The sequence below is a fragment of the Aethalodelphis obliquidens genome, unplaced genomic scaffold, assembly GCF_003676395.1.
Source record: "Aethalodelphis obliquidens isolate GAN/ISIS:26980383/991018 unplaced genomic scaffold, ASM367639v1 scaffold136, whole genome shotgun sequence".
Classification (NCBI taxonomy): domain Eukaryota; kingdom Metazoa; phylum Chordata; class Mammalia; order Artiodactyla; family Delphinidae; genus Aethalodelphis; species Aethalodelphis obliquidens.
The window spans coordinates 36564-56529 of NW_020838080.1; the positions used below are offsets into that span (position 1 = coordinate 36564).

The 19966-nt window shown below is 45.4% G+C and overlaps 1 protein-coding gene across 2 annotated transcripts in view; it reads right to left on the reverse strand.

The window, feature by feature from the left end:
- Positions 1 to 19966, reverse strand: part of GAB3 (GRB2 associated binding protein 3) — a 63018-nt gene that overhangs the window by 22420 nt on the left and 20632 nt on the right. The window contains exons 1-4 of one of the 2 annotated variants that reach the window (XM_027099658.1): positions 14799 to 15051; positions 11013 to 11316; positions 8745 to 8958; positions 7880 to 8358 (exon numbers count right to left, since the gene is read on the reverse strand). In XM_027099658.1, the coding sequence (XP_026955459.1) occupies positions 7880 to 8358; positions 8745 to 8958; positions 11013 to 11316; positions 14799 to 14801 (1000 nt within the window). In that variant the 5' untranslated portion in view covers positions 14802 to 15051. Of the gene's footprint in view, positions 1 to 7879; positions 8359 to 8744; positions 8959 to 11012; positions 11317 to 14798; positions 15052 to 19966 lie in introns of those variants that run through there. The other variant, XM_027099656.1, reaches the window with a different exon arrangement.

Genomic DNA, 19966 nt, shown 5'->3' on the forward strand with positions numbered 1-19966 from the left:
AAAAAAAAAACAAGTAGATACAGTTATAGGTCAACATATATGAACCCAATGATAACCACAAATGAAAAACCTACAATAGATACACAAAGACTAAAAAGAAAGGAACACAAACATAACACTAAAGAAAATCACCAAACCACAAGGGAAGACACAAAAAGAAGAAGAAATGAACAGAGAAGACCTACAAAAACAACCAGAAAACAAGCAATAAAATGGAAATAAATACATATCTATCAATAATTACTTTAAAAGTCAATGGGCTAAATGCTCCAATCAAAAGACATAGGCGGGCTGATTAGATTAAAAACAAGATTCTTCAATATGCTACCTACAAGAGACTCACTTCAGGGCTAAAGACACACAAAGACTGAATGTGAAGGGATGGAAAAAAATATTTCATGCCAACAGAAATAACAAAAAAAGTGTGAGTAGCAATACTTCTATCAGACAAAACAGACTTTGAAACAAAAGCTATAACAAAAGACAAAGAAGGACACTATATAATGATAAAGGGATCGATAAAAAAAGAGGATATTACACTCATTAACAAATATGCACCCAATACAGGAGCCCCTAAATATATAAAGCAAATACTAACAGACATAAAGGAAGAAATTGACAGTAACACAGTAATAGTAGGGGATTTTTACATCCCACTGACATCAATGGACAGATCATCCAGACAGAAACTCAGTAAGGCAACAGTGGTCTTAAATGACACAACAGACTGGTTGGACTTAATAGATATCTACAGGACATTCAATCCCAAAACAGCAGAATACACATTTTTTTTCAAGTGCACATGGAATGTTCTCCAGGATAAATCACATGCTAGGCCACAGAACAAGTCTCAACAAATTTAAGAGGATAGAAATGATATCAAGTATTTTTCCAACAACAGTATGAAACTAGAAATCAATTATAGAAAGAAAAATAGGAAAAGCACAAATGTGTGGAGACTAACCAGTATGCTAATAAGGATCAATGGGTCAATGAAGAAGTCAAAGAGGAAATCAGAAAATAACTCGAGACAAGTTAAAATGGAAACACAATACTCCAAAATCTATGGAATGCAGCAAAAGCAGTTCTAAGAGGGAAGTTTACAGCAATATAGGCCTTCCTCAAGAAACAAGAAAAATCTCAAATAAACAACCTAACCTACCACCTAAAAGAATTAGAAAAAGAAGAACAAACAAAGGCCAAAGTCAGCAGAAGAAAGGAAATAATAAAGATCAGAGAGGAAATAAATAAAATAGAGATTAAAAAACAATAGAAAAGATCAATGAAACCAAAAGCTGCTTTTTTGAAAAGATAAACAAAATTCATAAACCTTTAGCCAGGCTCACCAAGAAGTAAAGAGGGAGGGCCCAAATTAACAAAATAAATGAAACAAGAGAAATAACAACTGATACCACAGAGATTAAAAAAATCATAAAAGAATAGTACAAATAGTTACATGCCAAAGAATTGGAAAACCTAGAAGAAATGGACAAATTTCTAGAAATATACAACCTGCCAAGACTGAAACAAGAAGAAACACACAATTTGAACAGACCAATCACTAGTAGTGAAAATGAATTTGTATTTAAAAAAAAAACTCCCAGAAAATAAAACCCCAAGGCCAAATGGCTTCACAGGGGAATTCTAACAAACATATAAAGAAGAACTAATACTTATCCTTCTCAAACTATTCCAAATAATTGAAGAGGACGGAACACTCCCAAATTCATTCTACAAGGCCACCATTACCTTGATACCAAAACCAAACAAAGACACTACAGAAAAAGAAAATTACAGGTCAATATCTTTGATGAATATAGATGCAAAAATCCTTAATAAATATTAGCAAACTAAATCCAACAATATATAAAAAGGATCATATAGCATCAAAGAATCAAGTTGGATTTATTCCAGAAACACAAGGATGGTTCAATTTTCGCAAATCAATCAATGTGATACACCACATTAACAAAAGGAAGGATAAAAATCACATGATCATCTCAATAGATGCAGAAAAATCATGTGATAAAATTCAACATCCATTCATGATAAAAACTCTCTTCAAGGTGGGTATAGAGGGAACGTATCTCAACACAATAAAGGGAATTTATGACAAACCCACAGCTAACAGTATACTTAACAGTGAAAAGCTGAAAACCTTTCCTCTAAATTCAGGAACAAGACAAGGATGCCCACTCTTGCCACTTCTATTTAACATAGTATTGGAAGTCCCAGCCACAGCAGTCAGACAAGAAATAGAAATAAAAAGCAACCAAATTGGAAAGGAAGAAGTAAAACAGTCAGTATTTGCTGATGACATGATACTTTATATAGAAAACCCTAAAGTCTCCACAAAATCTATTAGAACTGATAAATGAATTCAGCAAAGTTGCAGCATACAAGATTAATATACAGAAATCTGTCATATTTCTATACACTAATAATGAACTATCAGAAAGAGAAAGCAAGAAAATGGTCCTGTTTAAAATCGCATCAAAAAGAATAAACTTAACCAAGGAGGTGAAAGACCTATACTCTGAAAGCTATGCAACACTGATGAGGGAAACTGAAGGTGATACAAACTAATGAAAAGACATCTTGCGCTCTTGGATTGGACAAATTAATATTGTTAAAGTGTCCATACGACCCAAAGCAATCTACAGATTCAATGCAATCCCTATCAAAATACCCATATTTTTCACAGAACTGGAACAAATAATCCCAAAATTCATATGGATCTTGACCCTGAATGAAACTATGAAAGACCCTGAAATGCCAAAGCGATCGGAGGGAAAAGAACAAAGCAGGAGGCATAACCCTCCCAGACTTAACACAATACTATAAAGCTACAGTAATCAAAACAGCATGATACTGCCACAAAAACAGACACATAGATCAATGCAACAGAATAGAGAGCCCAGAAATAAACCCACACACCTATGGTCAATGAATCTACAACAAAGGAGGCAAGAATATACAGTGGAGAAAAGACAGTCTCTTCAATAAGTGGTGCTGGGAAAGCTGGACAGCTACATGTAAAACAGTGAGATTAGAACATTTCCTCACACCATATACAAAAATAAACTCAAAACGGATTAAAGACCTAACTGCAAGACCTGAAACCATAAAACTCCTAGAAGAGAACATAGAACACTCTTTGCCATAAATCATAGCAATATTTTTTGGATCTAACTTCTAAGGAAAAGAAATAAAGGCAAAATAAACAAACAGGACCTAATTAAACTTAAAAAGCTTTTGCACAGCAAAGGAAACCACCAACAAAACAAAAAGCAACCTGCAGAATGAGAGAAAATATTTGCACATGATATGACCAACAAGGGTTTAATATCCAAAATATATAAACAGCTCATAAAACTCAATGTCAAAAAAACAAACAACCTGATTTAAGAATGGGCAAAAGAAGGGAATAGACATTTTTCCAAAGAAAACATACAGATAGCCAACAGGCACGTGAAAAGATGCTCCAAATTTCTAATTATTAGAAAACCACAATGAGGTATCACGTCATACCTGTCAGAATGGCTATCATCAAAAGGCAACAAGGGCTTCCCTGGTGGCGCAGTGGTTGAGAGTTCGCCTGCCGATGCAGGGGACACGGGTTCGTGCCCCGGTGTGGGAAGATCCCACATGCCGCAGAGCGGCTGGGCCCATGAGCCATGGCCGCTGAGCCTGCGTGTCCGGAGCCTGTGCTCCGCAACGGAGGAGGCCACAACAGTGAGAGGCCTGCGTACCGCAAGAAAGAAAAAAAAAAGGCAACAAATAACAAAGGCTGGTGAGGATGCGGATAGAAGGGAACCCTTGTACACTGTTGGTGGAAATGTAAATTGGTGTAGTCACTATGGAAAATAGCATGAAGGTTCCTCAGAAAACTAAAACTAGAGCTACCATATGATCCAGCAATCCCACTGCTGGGCAAATATCAGGAAAAAATGAAAACTCTAATTCGAAAAGACACATACACCCCAATGTTCATAGCAGCAGTATTTAAAATAGCCAAGACATGGAAGCAACCTAAGTGTCCATCAACAGAGGAATGGATAAAGAAGATGTGGTACATATATACAATGGAATATTACTCAGCCACAAAAATGAATGAAATTCTACCATTTGCAGTAATGTGGATGGCTCTTATGCTTAGTGAAATAAGTAAGTCAGACAGAGAAAGACAAATACTGTATGATATCATTTGTATGTGGAATCTAAAAAATAAAACAAATAAATGTATTATAGCAAAACGGAAGCAGACTCATAGATACAGAGAACAAACTAGTGTTTACCAGTGGGGAGAGGGAAAGCGGGAGGGGCAAGATAAGGTAGGGGATTAAGAGGTACAAACTACTATGTATAAAATAGATAAGCAACAAGGATATATTGTACAGCACAGGGAATTATAGCCATTACTTTGGAATAACTTTTTTTTTTTTGGCCATGCTACGCAGATTGCAGGATCTCAGTTCCCCAACCGGGGACTGAACCCGGGCCCCGGCAGTGAGAGCACTGAATCCTAACCACTGGGCTGCCAGGGAATTCCCTGTAATAACTTTTAATGGAGTATAATCTGTAAAAATACTGAATCACTATGCTATACACCTGAAACTAATATAATATTGTAAACCAACTATACTGCAAAAAATAATTGGCCAGTGAAGTTCTTCACGTTAACAGGATAAAGGGAAAACAAATCACATGATCATAAAATGTTTCAATAAATTCAATACCCTTTCATGATTTTTAAAAATAACATTTGGCAAAGTAGGAATATCAGAGAATGTCCTTAATCTAATGAATGGTGTCTACAAAAGTCGAAGCACTGGAAGCTTTCCATGTGAGACTGGGAATAAGGCAAGGACACCTGTAATTAATACCACTATTCAAAGATGCCCTGGCCTTCCTAGCCCAAGCACTGACATAAGAAAAAGAAAATGAAAGATATGTTATAACAGAAAACACAAAGTTATTAGTATTTGCATGTGATATGTTTGTATACAAAGAAAATGCAAATAAATATATAGTTTAGAAAAGGTAGATACAAAATCAAAATATAAAGCTAATTTATTTGCATGCAACAGCAAAGAAATTATTTAAAGTAAAATACCATTCGCAATCACGTAAAAATAACAAATGCATGGGAATACATTAATGAGATGTGCAAGACTTCACTAAAAACCATATAAATCACAGACAGAAATAAAATAAGAAGGGGAATTCCCTGGTGGTTCAGTGGTTAGGACTCTGCGCTTTCACTCCTAGTTGAGAGTATGGCATTGGGGGAGGGGGAATTGGATGAAGGTCTGAAGGTGGTCAAAAAGTACAAACCTCCAGTTCTAAGAAAAATAAGTACTAGGGATGGAATGCAGGACAAGATAAATATAAATAACAGTGCTGTGTGTCATACATGAAAGCTGTTAACAAGAGTAACTCCTGGGCTTCCCTGGTGGCGCAGCGGTTGAGAGGCCACCTGCCGATGCAGGGGACGCGGGTTCGTGCCCCGGTCCGGGAAGATCCCATGTGCCGCGGAGCGGCTGGGCCCGTGAGCCACAAGTACTGAGCCTGCACGTCCGGAGCCTGTGCTCCGCAACGGGAGAGGCCACAACAGTGAGGGGCCCGCGTACCACAGAAAGAGTAACTCCTAAGAGTTCTCATCAGAAGGAAATTTTTTTTCTATTTGTTTAATGTTGCATCTACATGAGATGGTAGATGCTCACAAAACACTGTGGTCATCATTTCATGACGTATGTAAGTCAGATCATTCTGTATTCCTTAAACTCATACAGTGCTGTACATCAATTACAGCTCAATAAAACCGGAAGAAAAATAAAAGAAGGATAAGGGATGTAGGCATGATAGATCCCAGTGGGCCTTGCACGCTATGCTAAGAAATTTAGATTTTATCCCAAGTGCAAAGAGAAGTCGTTAGATTGTTTTTCGTTTTTTTTTTTTTTGCGGTACACAGGCCTCTCACCGTTGTGGCCTCTCCCGTTGCGGAGCACAGGCTCCGGACACGCAGGCTCAGCGGCCATGGCCCACGGGCCCAGCCACTCCGCGGCACGCGGGATCCTCCCGGACCGGGGCACGAACCCGTGTCCCCTGCATCGGCAGGCGGACTCTCAACCACTGCGCCACCAGGGAAGCCCTAGATTGGTTTTTAGCAAGGAACTGACTATCTGATTTACATTTTTTAAGATACCACTTGACTGCGTGTGGAAAACAGATTAGAGGCAGGCAAGAATGGTGGTGGTGTGATCTCAGGATAACGAGTTGTATTACAGTAAATATATTCAGATTTCATTTATGCTTTAAAAAGAAGAGATAGTATGTATTTCTGTATTGTTTAATCGTTTCCAGAAATTCTTCCTGTTCGACACTGTTTGGGCAGAACCAACAAGGTGGCTGAATCCCAAAATCGTCATGAAATCAAGAAATTAAACCATGACGACTTGGAGAGCGAGCAGCTGAATGCAACAGAATGTGTCGCACTCGGAAAAAAGTGACGACTGACAACACGACCCCCAGCTTGTGTCATTTCACTGAGACTCATCACCTGAATAAGAGGTGAGATCCATCAACGAACTGGGTGACCACGACACCAGCTTGTGTCTCTCTGACAAGCACACCTTGGAACACGGTGACGAGCCAGCCTCGGCGGGTGACTTCCCTGGTCGCCCAGGCGGGGCATGAATGTCGTGGTTACCTTTACCTTTTCTATAAGTTGTACCAAAACACCCACTTAAGTTCTTTCATTTCTACTATTCCTTCCAATAAAATAATTTAGTAGCCCCTCCCCCCCCAAAAAAGAGAGTGGCAGTGGTGCAGGCTGGGGCAGGGGCCCGATGGGAGACAGCAGAGCTGAGATGCAGACTCCCCGCCACGGGCACTTCACCGATGGCAGAGGGGGGCTGGAGGGCCTCGGGGACAATCACGGCTGCCAGGTCACTGGAGCCCCACGAGGATGATAGCGAACCTGACCCCACTCTGCCGCCACGTACAGACATCGGTTCCTGGGGGAGCTCCATGTGGAGGGCACAGCAGTCCATGGGACACGTCCCCTCTGCCTTACCAGAGCCATTTGGCTTCCATCCAGCACTGTTGTTTTGGTCTTTGTTTCATGGTCAAAACCTCCATTTCAATGAGTTTTAGCCTTTGTTTACCTTCGTGTGAAAGAATCCAACGTTTGGATGGAGATAGAGAAGAGGAGAGGGGAGAGAGGGAGAGAGAGGGAGAGAGAGGGAGGGAGAGAGAGAGAGTGCGCGTGCAAGGCAACCCTGTGAGAAGCAACAGAGTTCCAGAAAAAGGCCAAACAGGGACCAAGCTGATAGGGCTAGGTTAGCATTACCTTGATGGTGATAGCTTGGCAAAAGGCCACATCACTTCAGCCAGGTAGAATTTGGAAAGAACATGTCAGGTGGGATGATGGATGAGGCTGATTGGATTGTTGAAACATAGAGACAAGAGGTATGGCCTCCCACCTCAGTGCTCAGTCTGCATGTGAAAGGAAACGGATGGAACTGGGCCCAGCTTTGGCAAAAGACACCGCCTTCTGTACCAAGTGGGTCCCGGAGTGGCTCCACACAAACGCCAGGAGCGTGGTCCCGTGTGGGCAAGGGCGTGACTAGGGGGCCAGGGATCTGACTTCTTTCAGCGCCTACAGGGACCCGCGCATACCTCTCCCGGTGGGGCGGGTGGGGAGCCTGGGAGTGAGGGCTGCTGCTCGGGCTGTGCGCTTCCACCCAGAGCCTGACCCTGCCGGGACGCTGGACTGGCCTGAGCAAAGGACGCTGGACAACGTCCTCATGTGGACACAAGGAGGAAAGAGAAGCCAGGCTTCTCTCGGTACCGAAGCTTAGCATCTGACACTTACCTTTCCAGGTTCTCATGTTATCTAAACCAGAGAGAGAGATTCTTCTCGGTACCACAGTGCCTTCCGGCTTCTTGATGCTACTGGGCCCACCGCACAGGAGCTGCTCCTCATGGCGCCGTTCAGAGAGATGGCTTGGCTTGGGGGGGCGGGGAGGTGGCGTGTTGGACATAACATCTAGTTCTTTTACCCCGTAGGGCAAGGAAGCTTGGTTTTGATCTACCTGGACGGTGGAGTTTAAGGAAGTTTCCAGCACCGGTAAAGAAAAGTGGTCCCTGGACGGGCCATTGACATGTCTCGTGCAGATCAGGGCAGCCGGGGGCCTCGTGGAAGGGGCCTCTTGAGAACTGTTCCCAGGGCGTGAGGGGCAGGCCAGGTTCCCGGAGGGCAGTGGCTGCGGGCCGTCCACAAAAACGTCGTCGAAGGACCCCTGTTCCAGTGAGCGCTCCGAGTTTGACCAGCTGTCACATCTGGTGGGGAGACTGATGGAAGAAAAGCACATACATTTGACTGAGAGGCAGCGAGTCCCCGGCAGCGGTAGTTGATACTGCTACACCCTCGGCACCCACCCACCCATGCCTCTAATGTCGCCTCTACCACACTCAGTGACACCAACCCCTTGATGCAGGGGAAAAAAATGGCTCGTTGATTTTTTTCATCCTCTAAGTGTAAGGTACGTATGAAAATGCAAGGTTGGAAAGGAAAGCCACAGCGCTGAAATGCATGAGTCATTCTGCTTGGTGTGCCACAAGCTTCGGCCTCGGTGGTGGTTGATAGGGATCTGTCCCTGCCCTGACGGCAGCAGGAAGAGAGGGGAGTGCACATACACCCACTAGAAGATGCTACAGCTAAACGGCTGGAGGCGTACCTGGCATGGTGCAGTCTTCCCGTCTCGCAGTTGGATAGAATCAGATAATCAGGAAGGAAGAGAAACTCTGACTCACTTCCGGTTTCCTCAGTGGCTACAGTACTAGTGCTTGGGTCATCTCTTGGCAGGGAGCTGACAGCAGGGGCGGTGCAAAGGGAGCTGGCGGCAGAGGGCTGCACGCAGGAAGGCGCGTGAGAGCCACTCTCCACACAATCTGCAGGAGAAATCATTTCCCAGCTGAATGTTTAAGAATGGCTAGAACACAGTTTCTCAAATGGCATCTAAGAGGCCAAAGAGAAGATGCAAATCACAGCTGGTGTTTGTACTGATGGAGACCGTTTCCCCAAGCTATAAACAATGTCTGGGGAAGAAGGCCAATGTTCCAAGAGTGAAGTGCTGAATCAATTAAGAGCAAAAAACCCAAGGACTCTTGGCCTAAAAATCTGCAGTTAGATAGTCTTCACACAGCCTCTTCATGGCCCTCGGCCACAGCTCTGCATCACTGTTTATTCACTCAACAAATATACTTACATTTTATATATATATACGCACACATTTATGCATAACAAATATATGTACATAGACTTACATAAGCATTTGGGCACATATGCAGACATGCATATGTAGATATATGTCTATTTATGTCTATATAGATACCTACTCTTCCACCTACTGTGTGCCTGGAACCGTTCTAACTCTGCCCTCACAGCGTTAATGATTGACTGTTAGTGATGTCTAAGAAAAGGAATGAAAGAAATAAAGAGTTGTGATGGCTGGAAAGCCCACATTCATAAACTCCCAATGAAAGGCCTGCTTCTATTTCCCTTTTGAACCAAGTTGGCAGGAATGCAGGATTCCTGAGTCAGAGTCGTCCAGAACTGCCTGGGTTCAAGTCCAGCTCTAGTATATAGCTGTCCTGACCTTGGGCAAGTTACCCGCTTGCTCCAAGCTTCCTTATCTGTAAAGTGCTTAAGTTCATGCTACATATGCCACAGAATCCGTCTGGGGATGAGACGAGCTAATACAGGCTTGGTTCTCAGATGACCAGTTAGCCCCTACATCCTCGTCAAAACTGAGGGGGGCTACAGGGAACAAAAGAGGTCATGGGGGGTTCCGGCTTCCTCCAACTTCAGGCCAGAGCTTTCTGTTTTATGCCTGGTGCCTTACTTGTTTCTGTTCCCCTTAGGATATCGGGACACATGTTATGTATCTATATTTTAGCATAACTCCCAGATGAGGAAACAAACAGAGGAGACACATAACATGACACAAAAATATGTATCTGGTGTGGGCAGAATGTATGGACTGGGGTGAAGAGTGAGCAGCGGCGTGACTGAGTAGCTTCACTTAGTAAGCTTCCCTGGCTCATGAAAAGAAAAGGACTTTGCTGGCAGGAAGCGCACACACCCTCACGTCTGTCTAAAGAGAGATGCAACTCTGACTCTTCGGCGCCACCTAGCGTTAGAATGTGGGTATTTCAGTGGAAGATGATAAGCACCAGTAAGGACGGAAATGCTGAAGCAACTGTAGACCATGGGATTTAGGGGTAAGGTTCTACGGGCTAGACTAAGAGACTAAAAGAAAGCAGACTCGAAGTCTCATAGTTTGAAGATCAGGGCATGGTGCCAGGGCCTCAAGAACAAAATCCATGAAGGAGAGGTCACTGTAAGCCCAAGAGCTTTATACCCAGTACATTATATAGAAAGGGCAGTATGTGTGTGTGTGTGTGTGTGTGCGCGTGTGTGTATAAAAGAGAGAGAGCAAGGGTGAGAGAAAAAGAGCCTCATGGGTCATTTGCTTCCACTGCCCAGAAATGGCTCACAGCAAACTTAGAGCTCATTTCCGTTGCACAGACCTTGAGCCACTTGGAGATAAGAGGAAACGTTACCTGCCCAAGACAAGTAGCTTAGTTCTTTCTACCTTCTAGTACTGAACAACCCGGTAGGCAACAGAAAAGCTGGAGTTCCTAGAATCTTTTAAAGACAGCGATATTTGATATTTCTAGAAAAACCGGCAGCAGCAGCATGGGGAAAATCAGAGCTGTACAGGACGTCCCCACCCACGTTTTGCTTTCACTGCATGCGCTCCCTGTAGCTCACGAGAGCAAAGCCAAGGTGAGGCTTTGAAGCCACCGAAGTGGCCCGTCACGCTCCGGGGGCAGCGCACGTGGCTCGTGGCTCGGCCGCCGGGTCCTTTCCGGAGCTCCTTGGCACAAGCGCAGCGGCCCCCGCCCGCCCTTAGCCTCGGGAGCCCCCTGTCCGCTCTTACCTGCACTGTCATCCAGGTGGCCGAGGTTGCAGACCTGACTGATGCTGTGCACCCACACCTGCATTTCTTCCTCGGTCTTGGCCACCAGATAGAACGTGCGAGATGCAGTCTTGACAATGAACACGAAATGGTTCTGGAATTCCTTACGAACGAAGCCCGGGCCCGCGTGCTTCCAGACGGCGCACTCGCTGAGGTCGATGGTGCGGATGGGCTTGCGGGCGCGCTGGCTTCGGTAGTACTCCAGGACGTCGCGGTCGCCGCTCAGGCGGCCCCGCCGCAGCACGAACCAGCGCCTGCGCCAGGCCTGCGGGGAGGCAAGAGGACACGGCTTCTCAGACTCCGCCGGCCGGACGAGGACACTGCCCACCGTAACAGTGAGGTGCGAGGCCCAGCCGGCGGCGTTGTCTGAAAGGACCCACGCAGCCTCTTCAAGTCGCCTTTCACCAGTGATTTTAGTGATCGGTCATCACTGGGGAGCGTAGTGATGAGACTCACACCCCCAGGTTGATGAGAGCTATGCAGTCATCACAAGTGATGCAGCAAAGGCGTGCAGTGCAAATTTATGTGTGCCCATGCATTTTTTTAAAAAAAACAATAATGCAGAACAAGAAGGAAGCTTTCTTATCACTGTCTACCTCAAGCCAAAAGCCAGTATCATACACTCAAATCAGTGCCGTCTAATGTGGTCATTTGACTTGTAGAGAATTGCTCAACAAGAAAAGAAGAATAGTGTACATTGGAGAGGAAAGAGGGTTACCATTAGCTGAAGTTGATGTGATTGTCTTTCTGTAAAATCCCCAAAATGAAGATTAAAATACAAGTACAATTCTCAGAGAATTAAGTAACGTGCTGGTTCTGTTTCCTATGTGACAGACTGTTTTCTAAGGGCTTTACCACAACCTATTTCATCTCCAAAACTATCCCATGGGACAGGTAGCTATTTTTATGTCCATTTTATGTATGAAAACATTGAGGTTCAGAGAAATTCATGAGCCCAAGGTCACACAGCTAAGAAGCTGTACGAATAGATTTGAACTCAAGTGAGGGTGGAAGGTTCACTAAATATGAAGTTAAAAAAAAGAGAGAGGGGACTGTGGGCAATTCTTTAGAGATGTCTGACTGTAAAGGGGGAGAGCTCTGGGGTCCAGGGATTTTTTTGTAAAGATGGAAGACACTTCTGCATCCACCCCCCTAGGTCAGCCTGTCATGAGGGCTGGGGGCCGGGGCGTGGGGCAGGCACTGTCTGGCCTAAAGGATCCTCTGTTCCCTGCGGAGAAGCACCGTAACAATAGGAGGGAACTGCCTTTAGTGCTACAGGAATATGGGAGAGCCAAACCTTGAGGTCAGATGGTCTGGCAAAGCTTACCATGACCAAAAAAGAAAAGAGAATGATGCTCTGCGTGCCACTGCAGCTTCAGGTGTGCCTGACATGTTTATATGCCCACCAGCTTTCATCCAGAGGCCGGGAGAAAAGGGAAAGGGCACCGTGTGCAGTGTTCTCAGCTCCCTTCCTGCCCAGGGGCTGGGAGATCTGAGGCAGCAGAGCATCTGATGAGGCCATGAAGAGGGAGAGGGGGCTCTCACACCCGACCTGCAATCATGGCTCAGAATTGAAAGCTGCTTTGAGGCCATGGCAAGAGGCAGCATCAGAAGGGTGGCGGTCACCCCACATGGGGTTGGGACAGAGAGGAGGAAACCGTGCCTTCAATGATGGTGTAAAGCTCTAAGGAGAGATCTGGCCACTTGGAAGAGGGACAAAGCAGTGTAATTAAGTCCTTGTTTTTAAGACAAGAGAAATAACAGCATGTTTGTAGGCTCCTGGGAGTGATGGACGAGGGAGAGAAGCATTAATCATTCAGTAAATTCCTGTCACAAAAACATGGTACTGGATGGGGTGGAAGGAGCTCCCGCATCACCGTCAGGATGAGAGAACGCCCTGGGGTTCCCGGGGTACCCCAAACTTTCCAAAGGCCACTTTGGTAGGGAAATGTGAAGAGGAACTTTGTTGTACTTCCCAAAAATGATTCTAAAAGAGGAAGTCAAATTGGATGCTGAAACAAGTTTCAAGTTAACTGCTCTTAGTTTTATAGAAACACATTTCTTATCCTTTAATAACAGTGTTGGTGGGCAGGGGGGGAGGGGTCCACAATGCATCCTGCCAGATGGTGGAGATGGGGAAGGGGGTTAGAACTGGTCCCTGAAAGAGCTCACCATGTAGCTGGGATGCCGAGAGGCGTGGAAATATGAAATGGATAGATTTCAAGCCCGGGTAAGGAGCGCCCTGGTAGGAGAAGAATGACACAGACATTCATTCAGCAATTATCTGTTGGCACCCTAATATGCTAGCCACTGGTCAACAAGCCACGGGCCCTGCCACTCAGTCTCGTGGGCAGCAGGGGAAGTGGGCACATGGATAAACAGACAACTGCAGTCAGCGAGATCAGTGCTACAATAAGGGAGAGCCAAAATGCTACGGGCATACACAAGAGACATCCTCCGGGGCGACGTGGTAGCCGAGCTGACGCTGAAGAAGGGCCAAGGAAGCAGCAGCGCCTAGCACAGCCTGCGTGCGAAACTCGCCAGCACGCCCTCCCGCAGGTTTGGAGGTTCCTTAAAAAACTACAAATAAAATAAAACTACAAATAAATAAATAAATAAAAAACTACAAATAAAAAAACTACCATACGACCCAGCAGTCCCACTACTGGGCATATACCCTGAGAAAACCATAATTCAAAAAGAGTCATGTACCACAATGTTCATTGCAGCTCTATTTACAACAGCCCGGAGATGGAAACAACCTAAGTGCCCATCATCTGATGAATGGATAAAGAAGATGTGGCACATATATAGAATGGAATATTACTCAGCCATAAAAAGAAACGAAATTGAGCTATTTGTAATGAGGTGGATAGACCTAGAGTCTGTCATACAGAGTGAAGTAAGTCAGAAAGAGAGAGACAAATACCATATGCTAACACATATATATGGAATCTAAGAAAAAAAATGTCATGAAGAACCTAGGGGTAAGACAGGAATAAAGACACAGACCTACTAGAGAACGGACTTGAGGATATGGGGAGGGGGAAGGGTAAGCTGTGACAGAGCGAGAGAGTGGCATGGACATATATACACTACCAAACGTAAAATAGATAGCTAGTGGGAAGCAGCCACATAGCACAGGGAGATCAGCTCCGTGCTTTGTGACCGCCTGGAGGGGTGGGATAGGGAGGGTGGGAGGGAGGGAGACGCAAGAGGGAAGAGATATGGGGACATATGTATATGTATAACTGATTCCCTTTGTTATAAAGCAGAAACTAACACACCATTGTAAAGCAATTATACCCCAATAAAGATGTTAAAAAAAAAAGAAAAGAAAAGCAGAAATAACGTGTTCTTGGAGCTCTTTGCTGAGTAGGTGAAACCAGGTTTCTGGGCTTCTGGAAGTGAGAGACATGTGACAAAGACCCTTGAAAGCAAGCGGCCAGCACCGAAGTGAAGCCTTCGTAGTGACACTGCTCCACACGGAAGTTATCAAAGGGACTCAGGAGCCAACCTGAAGGTACTCCCACTGGTCGAAGATGGAACAATTCGAGCTTTAATAAATATAATCATTACGGTGGCTTGAAATCCATCAGATATGTTTCAATCTGGGAGTTCATCATGATATTAAAAGAGAAAAAAGAATTTGTCATCCTCAGAGGCTGTGATGGAACCACTTCATTATCTTTTCATAAAGGTATTCTGCTTAACAAAGGAAAACCAATGATAGAATTAGAATCTCACCATTCTGCTGTCCACAGCGAAATCATAGGTAGAGGTGTTCAGCCTCAACAGTTGCTAACTTATGAAGAGGAACCAGCAGACGTGGAAGTTCCACCCGCAAAGCCAGACAGTGGGAAATTCTGTGATCAAAGGCCCAGGTTCTTCAACAGACAAATGACAAGAAAAAGAAAGGACAGAGGTGATCTATGGAGTAAATGAGTCTTAAAAGATGTATGAGAAATTTTCTGTGGGATTATTTTTTATTGAAGAATAGTCGATTTCCAGGGTTGTGTTAGTTCCAGGTGTACAGCACAGCAATTCAGTTAGACATATATTCTTTCTCAGATTCTTTTCATCATAGGTTATTATGAGATAGATACTGAATATAGTTCCCTGTGCTATACGGTAGGTCCTTGTTGGTTATTTTATATATAATAGTGTGTATCTGCTAATCTCAAACTCCTAATTTATCCCTCCCCCACCCCCTTTGGTAACTATAAGCTTCTCTTCTATGTCTGCGAGTCTGCTTCTGTTTCATAGATTCATTTGTGTCATATTTTAGATTCCACATATAAGTGATATCATACGGTATTTGTCTTTCTCTGTCTGACCGACTTCACCCAGTATGATCATCTCTAGGTCCATCCCTGTTGCTGCAGGGGGCATTATTTCACTCTTTTTTATGGCTGAGTGACATTCCACTGTATTATAGTGACTAGGGGATGCTCTTTTGAGTGATAAAAACATTTAAAAACGCAAAGAAGAGATTTCTCTGGATAGGGCATGTTCATGCTGCATTCACTATGGGCCAGGCACTGAGCACGGCGGGACCCGGGGGCTGCTGGCTCTTCCAACTGGGGAGATGTTCACATTTCACAAGGGCAGGATTGCGGGATTCCACAGCAAAACACTGTCAGTTTGCCCTGGGCAAATCGCTTCTCCCACTGCACACCGATGGGCCCTGAGGGCTCTTCTAGCTCTGACCATAGAAAGATGTTTCCCATCAGCCTTTTCAGGCAGCCCACCAGTATCAACTCCAGCAACAAAACCCTGCAACATCCTGTAACCTTGTGGAAAGGTGTTTGTGCTCATTTCTCAAATATGAAGAAGGTAAAACTGAACTCCCCTAGGAAGGTGTGTTGAGATCCCGGCCCGTTGCTGATTCTATGTTTACAAACGCCTCCTGGCTGGCTTCTTGCAAGGCTGAGGTGGCTGCTGTGCAATGGCGGGCTTCCCATCCAGGGAAGAGGGACTGAGACTTGAATCTGAGTTTCCCTGTTATGGACTGAAGTGTTTCCCCCCCACCCCCAAACTTCCTATGTTGAAGCCCTAACCCTCAATACCTCAGAAGGTAACCTTATTTGGAGACAGGATCTTTACAGAGGTATCAAGTTAAAATAAGGTCACTAGGGTGGGGGCCCTAATGTAATATGACTGGCAGAGTTGCCAAGACAGAGCAGCATTCTGGACGGCTGAGGCAGCTGGAATTTGTAGGGAAAGGCACCAAAGAGGAGGGTGCTGAAAAGAGGGTAAAGAAAGAGCTGCAGAAATCCACCTGGGAATTCCCTCACGGGACGTCGGCTGGATACTAACACCCACATCTGTTGGGTGAAACCCCATGAGGTGAGTCCAGAAACAACGCCTGGACACCCACAGAGTGAATGACTACCGAGCTCACACAGGGCTGGGAGATACTCAGACCAGCTCAAGTGGAGAAACCTGAAACATCCAGTAGAGACTCTAGAAAGGCCACACCTCAGAAGCTTTCAAGTTAGTGAATTACCTGACAAAGACAGCTCAACACTTTTTAAAGGAAGACAATGAAACTCAGACACTCAACAATATAATGTTTATGATGTAGAGCATTTTCCCCAAATTACTAGAAATGCAAAGCACGAAAATGTGGTTCATAATCAGGAGAAAAATCATACAATAGACAGAGACCTAAAAATGACAGAGATGGGCTTCCCTGGTGGCACAGTGGTTGAGAGTCCGGCTGCCGATGCAGGGGACACGGGTTCGTGCCCCGGTCCGGGAAGATCCCACATGCCGCGGAGCGGCTGGGCCCGTGAGCCATGGCCGCTGAGCCTGCGCGTCCGGAGCCTGTGCTCCGCAACGGGAGAGGCCACAACAGTGAGAGGCCCACATACCGCAAAAAAAAAAAAAAAAAATGACAGAGATGATGGAATAAGCACACAGTATTTTTAAAACAGCTCTTATAATGTATGACATTTAAAGGAAAATGTGATAATGAGGACAGAGATAGAAGACATAGACAAGAACAAAATGGAACTTGTGGAGGTAAATGTACAATATCTGAAATGAAAAATTCACTGGATGTGTAGAACAACACCTTAAGCATCAAAGAAGTGCTCAGTGAACCGGAAGTGCATTTTTAGCAGCTCCCTGGGGAGAAATGAACAGACTCCCCAGGGACCTGCTAAAAATGCACATTCCTGGACCTCACGTCCAGAAAGGCTTACTCACCAGGCCTGGCTTTGGGCCCAGGAATGTGCATTTTTAACAAGCATCTCTACAGATTGTGATGCGTAGAAGCAGTGCCCTTTCTAAAGGTACCTAACTGGCCAAGGATGCAAAGGGAGTTCAAGATGGACCATTTCAACACTGAATTCCTATCCTTTTATGGGTTGTGAACCCCTTAGAAAACATGATGAAATTCATGGACCTTCTGTCATCACAAACATGTGTGCAGGGACTTCGCTGGTGGTCCAGTGGTTAAGACTTCGCACTCCCAACGGAGGGGGCCCAGGTTCGATCCCTGGTCAGGGAACTAGATCCCACATGCATGCTGCAACTAAGACCCAGCGCAGCCAAAATAAAATTAATTAATTAAAAAAAAAAAAAAACGTGTGCGCGTGTGTGCGTACACACACACACACACACACACACACACATACACATACACACACTGTTCTGGATGGCTTTCCCTTATTGAACTTCACACACTCTCCCTCAGGGCCTCACCCAGTATCATTTCTCTTAACAACCATCTATTTTCTGATGATTTACAAACTTATGTCTCCAGCCTAGATCTGGCCCAAGGCCCAGCGACTTCAGACCCTAAGGCCCAGCGTGGAGACTATGCTCATACTTGTTGAGTGAACTAATTCCACGTGATTTCACAGTGCCCTGGGCCTACGTTTAAAACACAACTCTTGAGAAATATGACTAGCTTTGTGGGTTCATAACAAACCTCATCACCAGGATTTACTCACCACATATTTACGTGCTAGGAACTGGGGATGTGATGGGGAACCAGACAGACAAGTTCTCGAAGCTGGACATTGGGCAGTCAGGCAAGGCTTGGTCCGAGCCTTTAAACTCCAACACAGTAAATGCTCCGTCCACACATTGAGTACACTGGGGTGTCAGCTACACATTTCTTTTTCTTAATTAATTTATTTTATGTATTTTTGGCTGCGTTGCGTCTTCGTTGCTGCGCACCGGCTTTCTCTAGTTGCGGCGAGCGGGGGCTGCTCTTTGTTGCGGTGCGCAGGCTTCTCAGTGCGGTGGCTTCTCTTGTTGTGGAGCACGGGCTCTAGGCTCGCGGGCTTCAGTAGTTGTGGCACACGGGCTGAGTAGTTGTGGCTCGCGGGCTCTAGAGCGCAGGCTCCGTAGTTGTGGCGCACGGGCTTAGTTGCTCCGTGGCATGTGGGATCTTCCTGGACCAGGGATTGAACCCGTGTCCCCTGCATTGGCAGGCGGATTCTTAACCATTGTGCCACCAGGGAAGCCCTAGCTACACATTTCTAAGATGAGCCTTTGTCAGTTAATAACACAGGCTATTGAGGCTGCAGATTACCATGGACAAAGGTTCAAAGTTTGAGCACTTTATTCCTACACTCAGTTCTATTTGCACAATAAAATAAACCTGGCTGGGTTAAGCAAGTTTCACTTCTTGGGCTCCAGAATTCACTCCAATAAAAGTGAAGTGCCCTGTCTGGATTGTATCCATCGTCGAAAGACACTGAAGTGAACTGAGAAACGTCCTGCAAGTCTCTGAGGCTGGAAAGAGACACCTCTGATTTAAACTGCTCTTCTGGCCAGAGTGATTACTGTCCCTTTGTTTCAGCGGAATTGGCCCCCTGACCCCTCTGCAGTGGTGAAATCCCAAAGCTATGAAATCATTTCCTCCGCATGTGCACAGGACCCATCCGCAAGCTGCCGGCATCGCCCAGCTTTCCAACTCGGGCTGAGGGAACGAAACCTCCATCGAGCTGCACTTGGAACTGTGGGTTTTGATCCTTCAATATTACTGTCATCTGAGCCAGGGCAGTTTTCGACTCAAGCTGCCCAACGAACTGTGCAGGCCTCTTCCCCTTTGGACCTGTGGATGTGCTCCGTGCTGCCCTGGCTTCTGAGCTGTTCTCGCAGGGGTCTTATCTGTCAGGCTGCAGGAGGAACTTTAGAAACCAAGACCTGGCCAGTGAACATCGGCTGGTCTCCAGCTCGCCCTGGGACTCTAGCCTGTGCCCATCTAGCCTGTGTGCTCTGTGAGGGCAGGACTGGGGGGAGGGCTGGCTGGAAAAGCTTAACGGGAGGAATCCTCATGTTGGAACAGATCTGTATATTGACTGCAGCGGTGGCCACACGAATCTACACGTGCAATGAAACTGCACTGAGACACACAGACACACGCACCTACAACAGGCGAAACCTACAGCAGCTCCTGTGTGTTCACAAACTCCTGGGGATCTAGTTAAGCTTCTAAATAAGCTTACAGAAAGATGCTCAATCCAAAAGAACTCAAAGTACAGAAAAGGAAACCTACAGGAAGCGGGGAGCACATCAGAAGTACAAGTAAGATGCGCGATTTCAATCTAAATGCATCAATCATTACATCCAGCGGAAATGGACTCAGTACTCCGGCACAAAGATGTTCATGGAATGGGTCGCATGCGGGGGATGCAGAGATGAGCATTACCAGGCCCCGCTCGCAGGATGCACATGACGGTCTCGAGGGCCATGTGCTATGACAGAATATACCACGGGGACGAATTTGTTGGTGCCGGGAAGGTTAGAGTGACAGAGGATGAAGCTAAAGAGGGGGTGGTGGCCAAATGGTGGAAGACACAGTGGGCCTGAGGGAGGGGAGGGGTCGAAGCTGAATCAGAGGCTGCTTTATGACCGGGCAGGTACTATTATTGTGTCATGTCCCCGAATGGAAC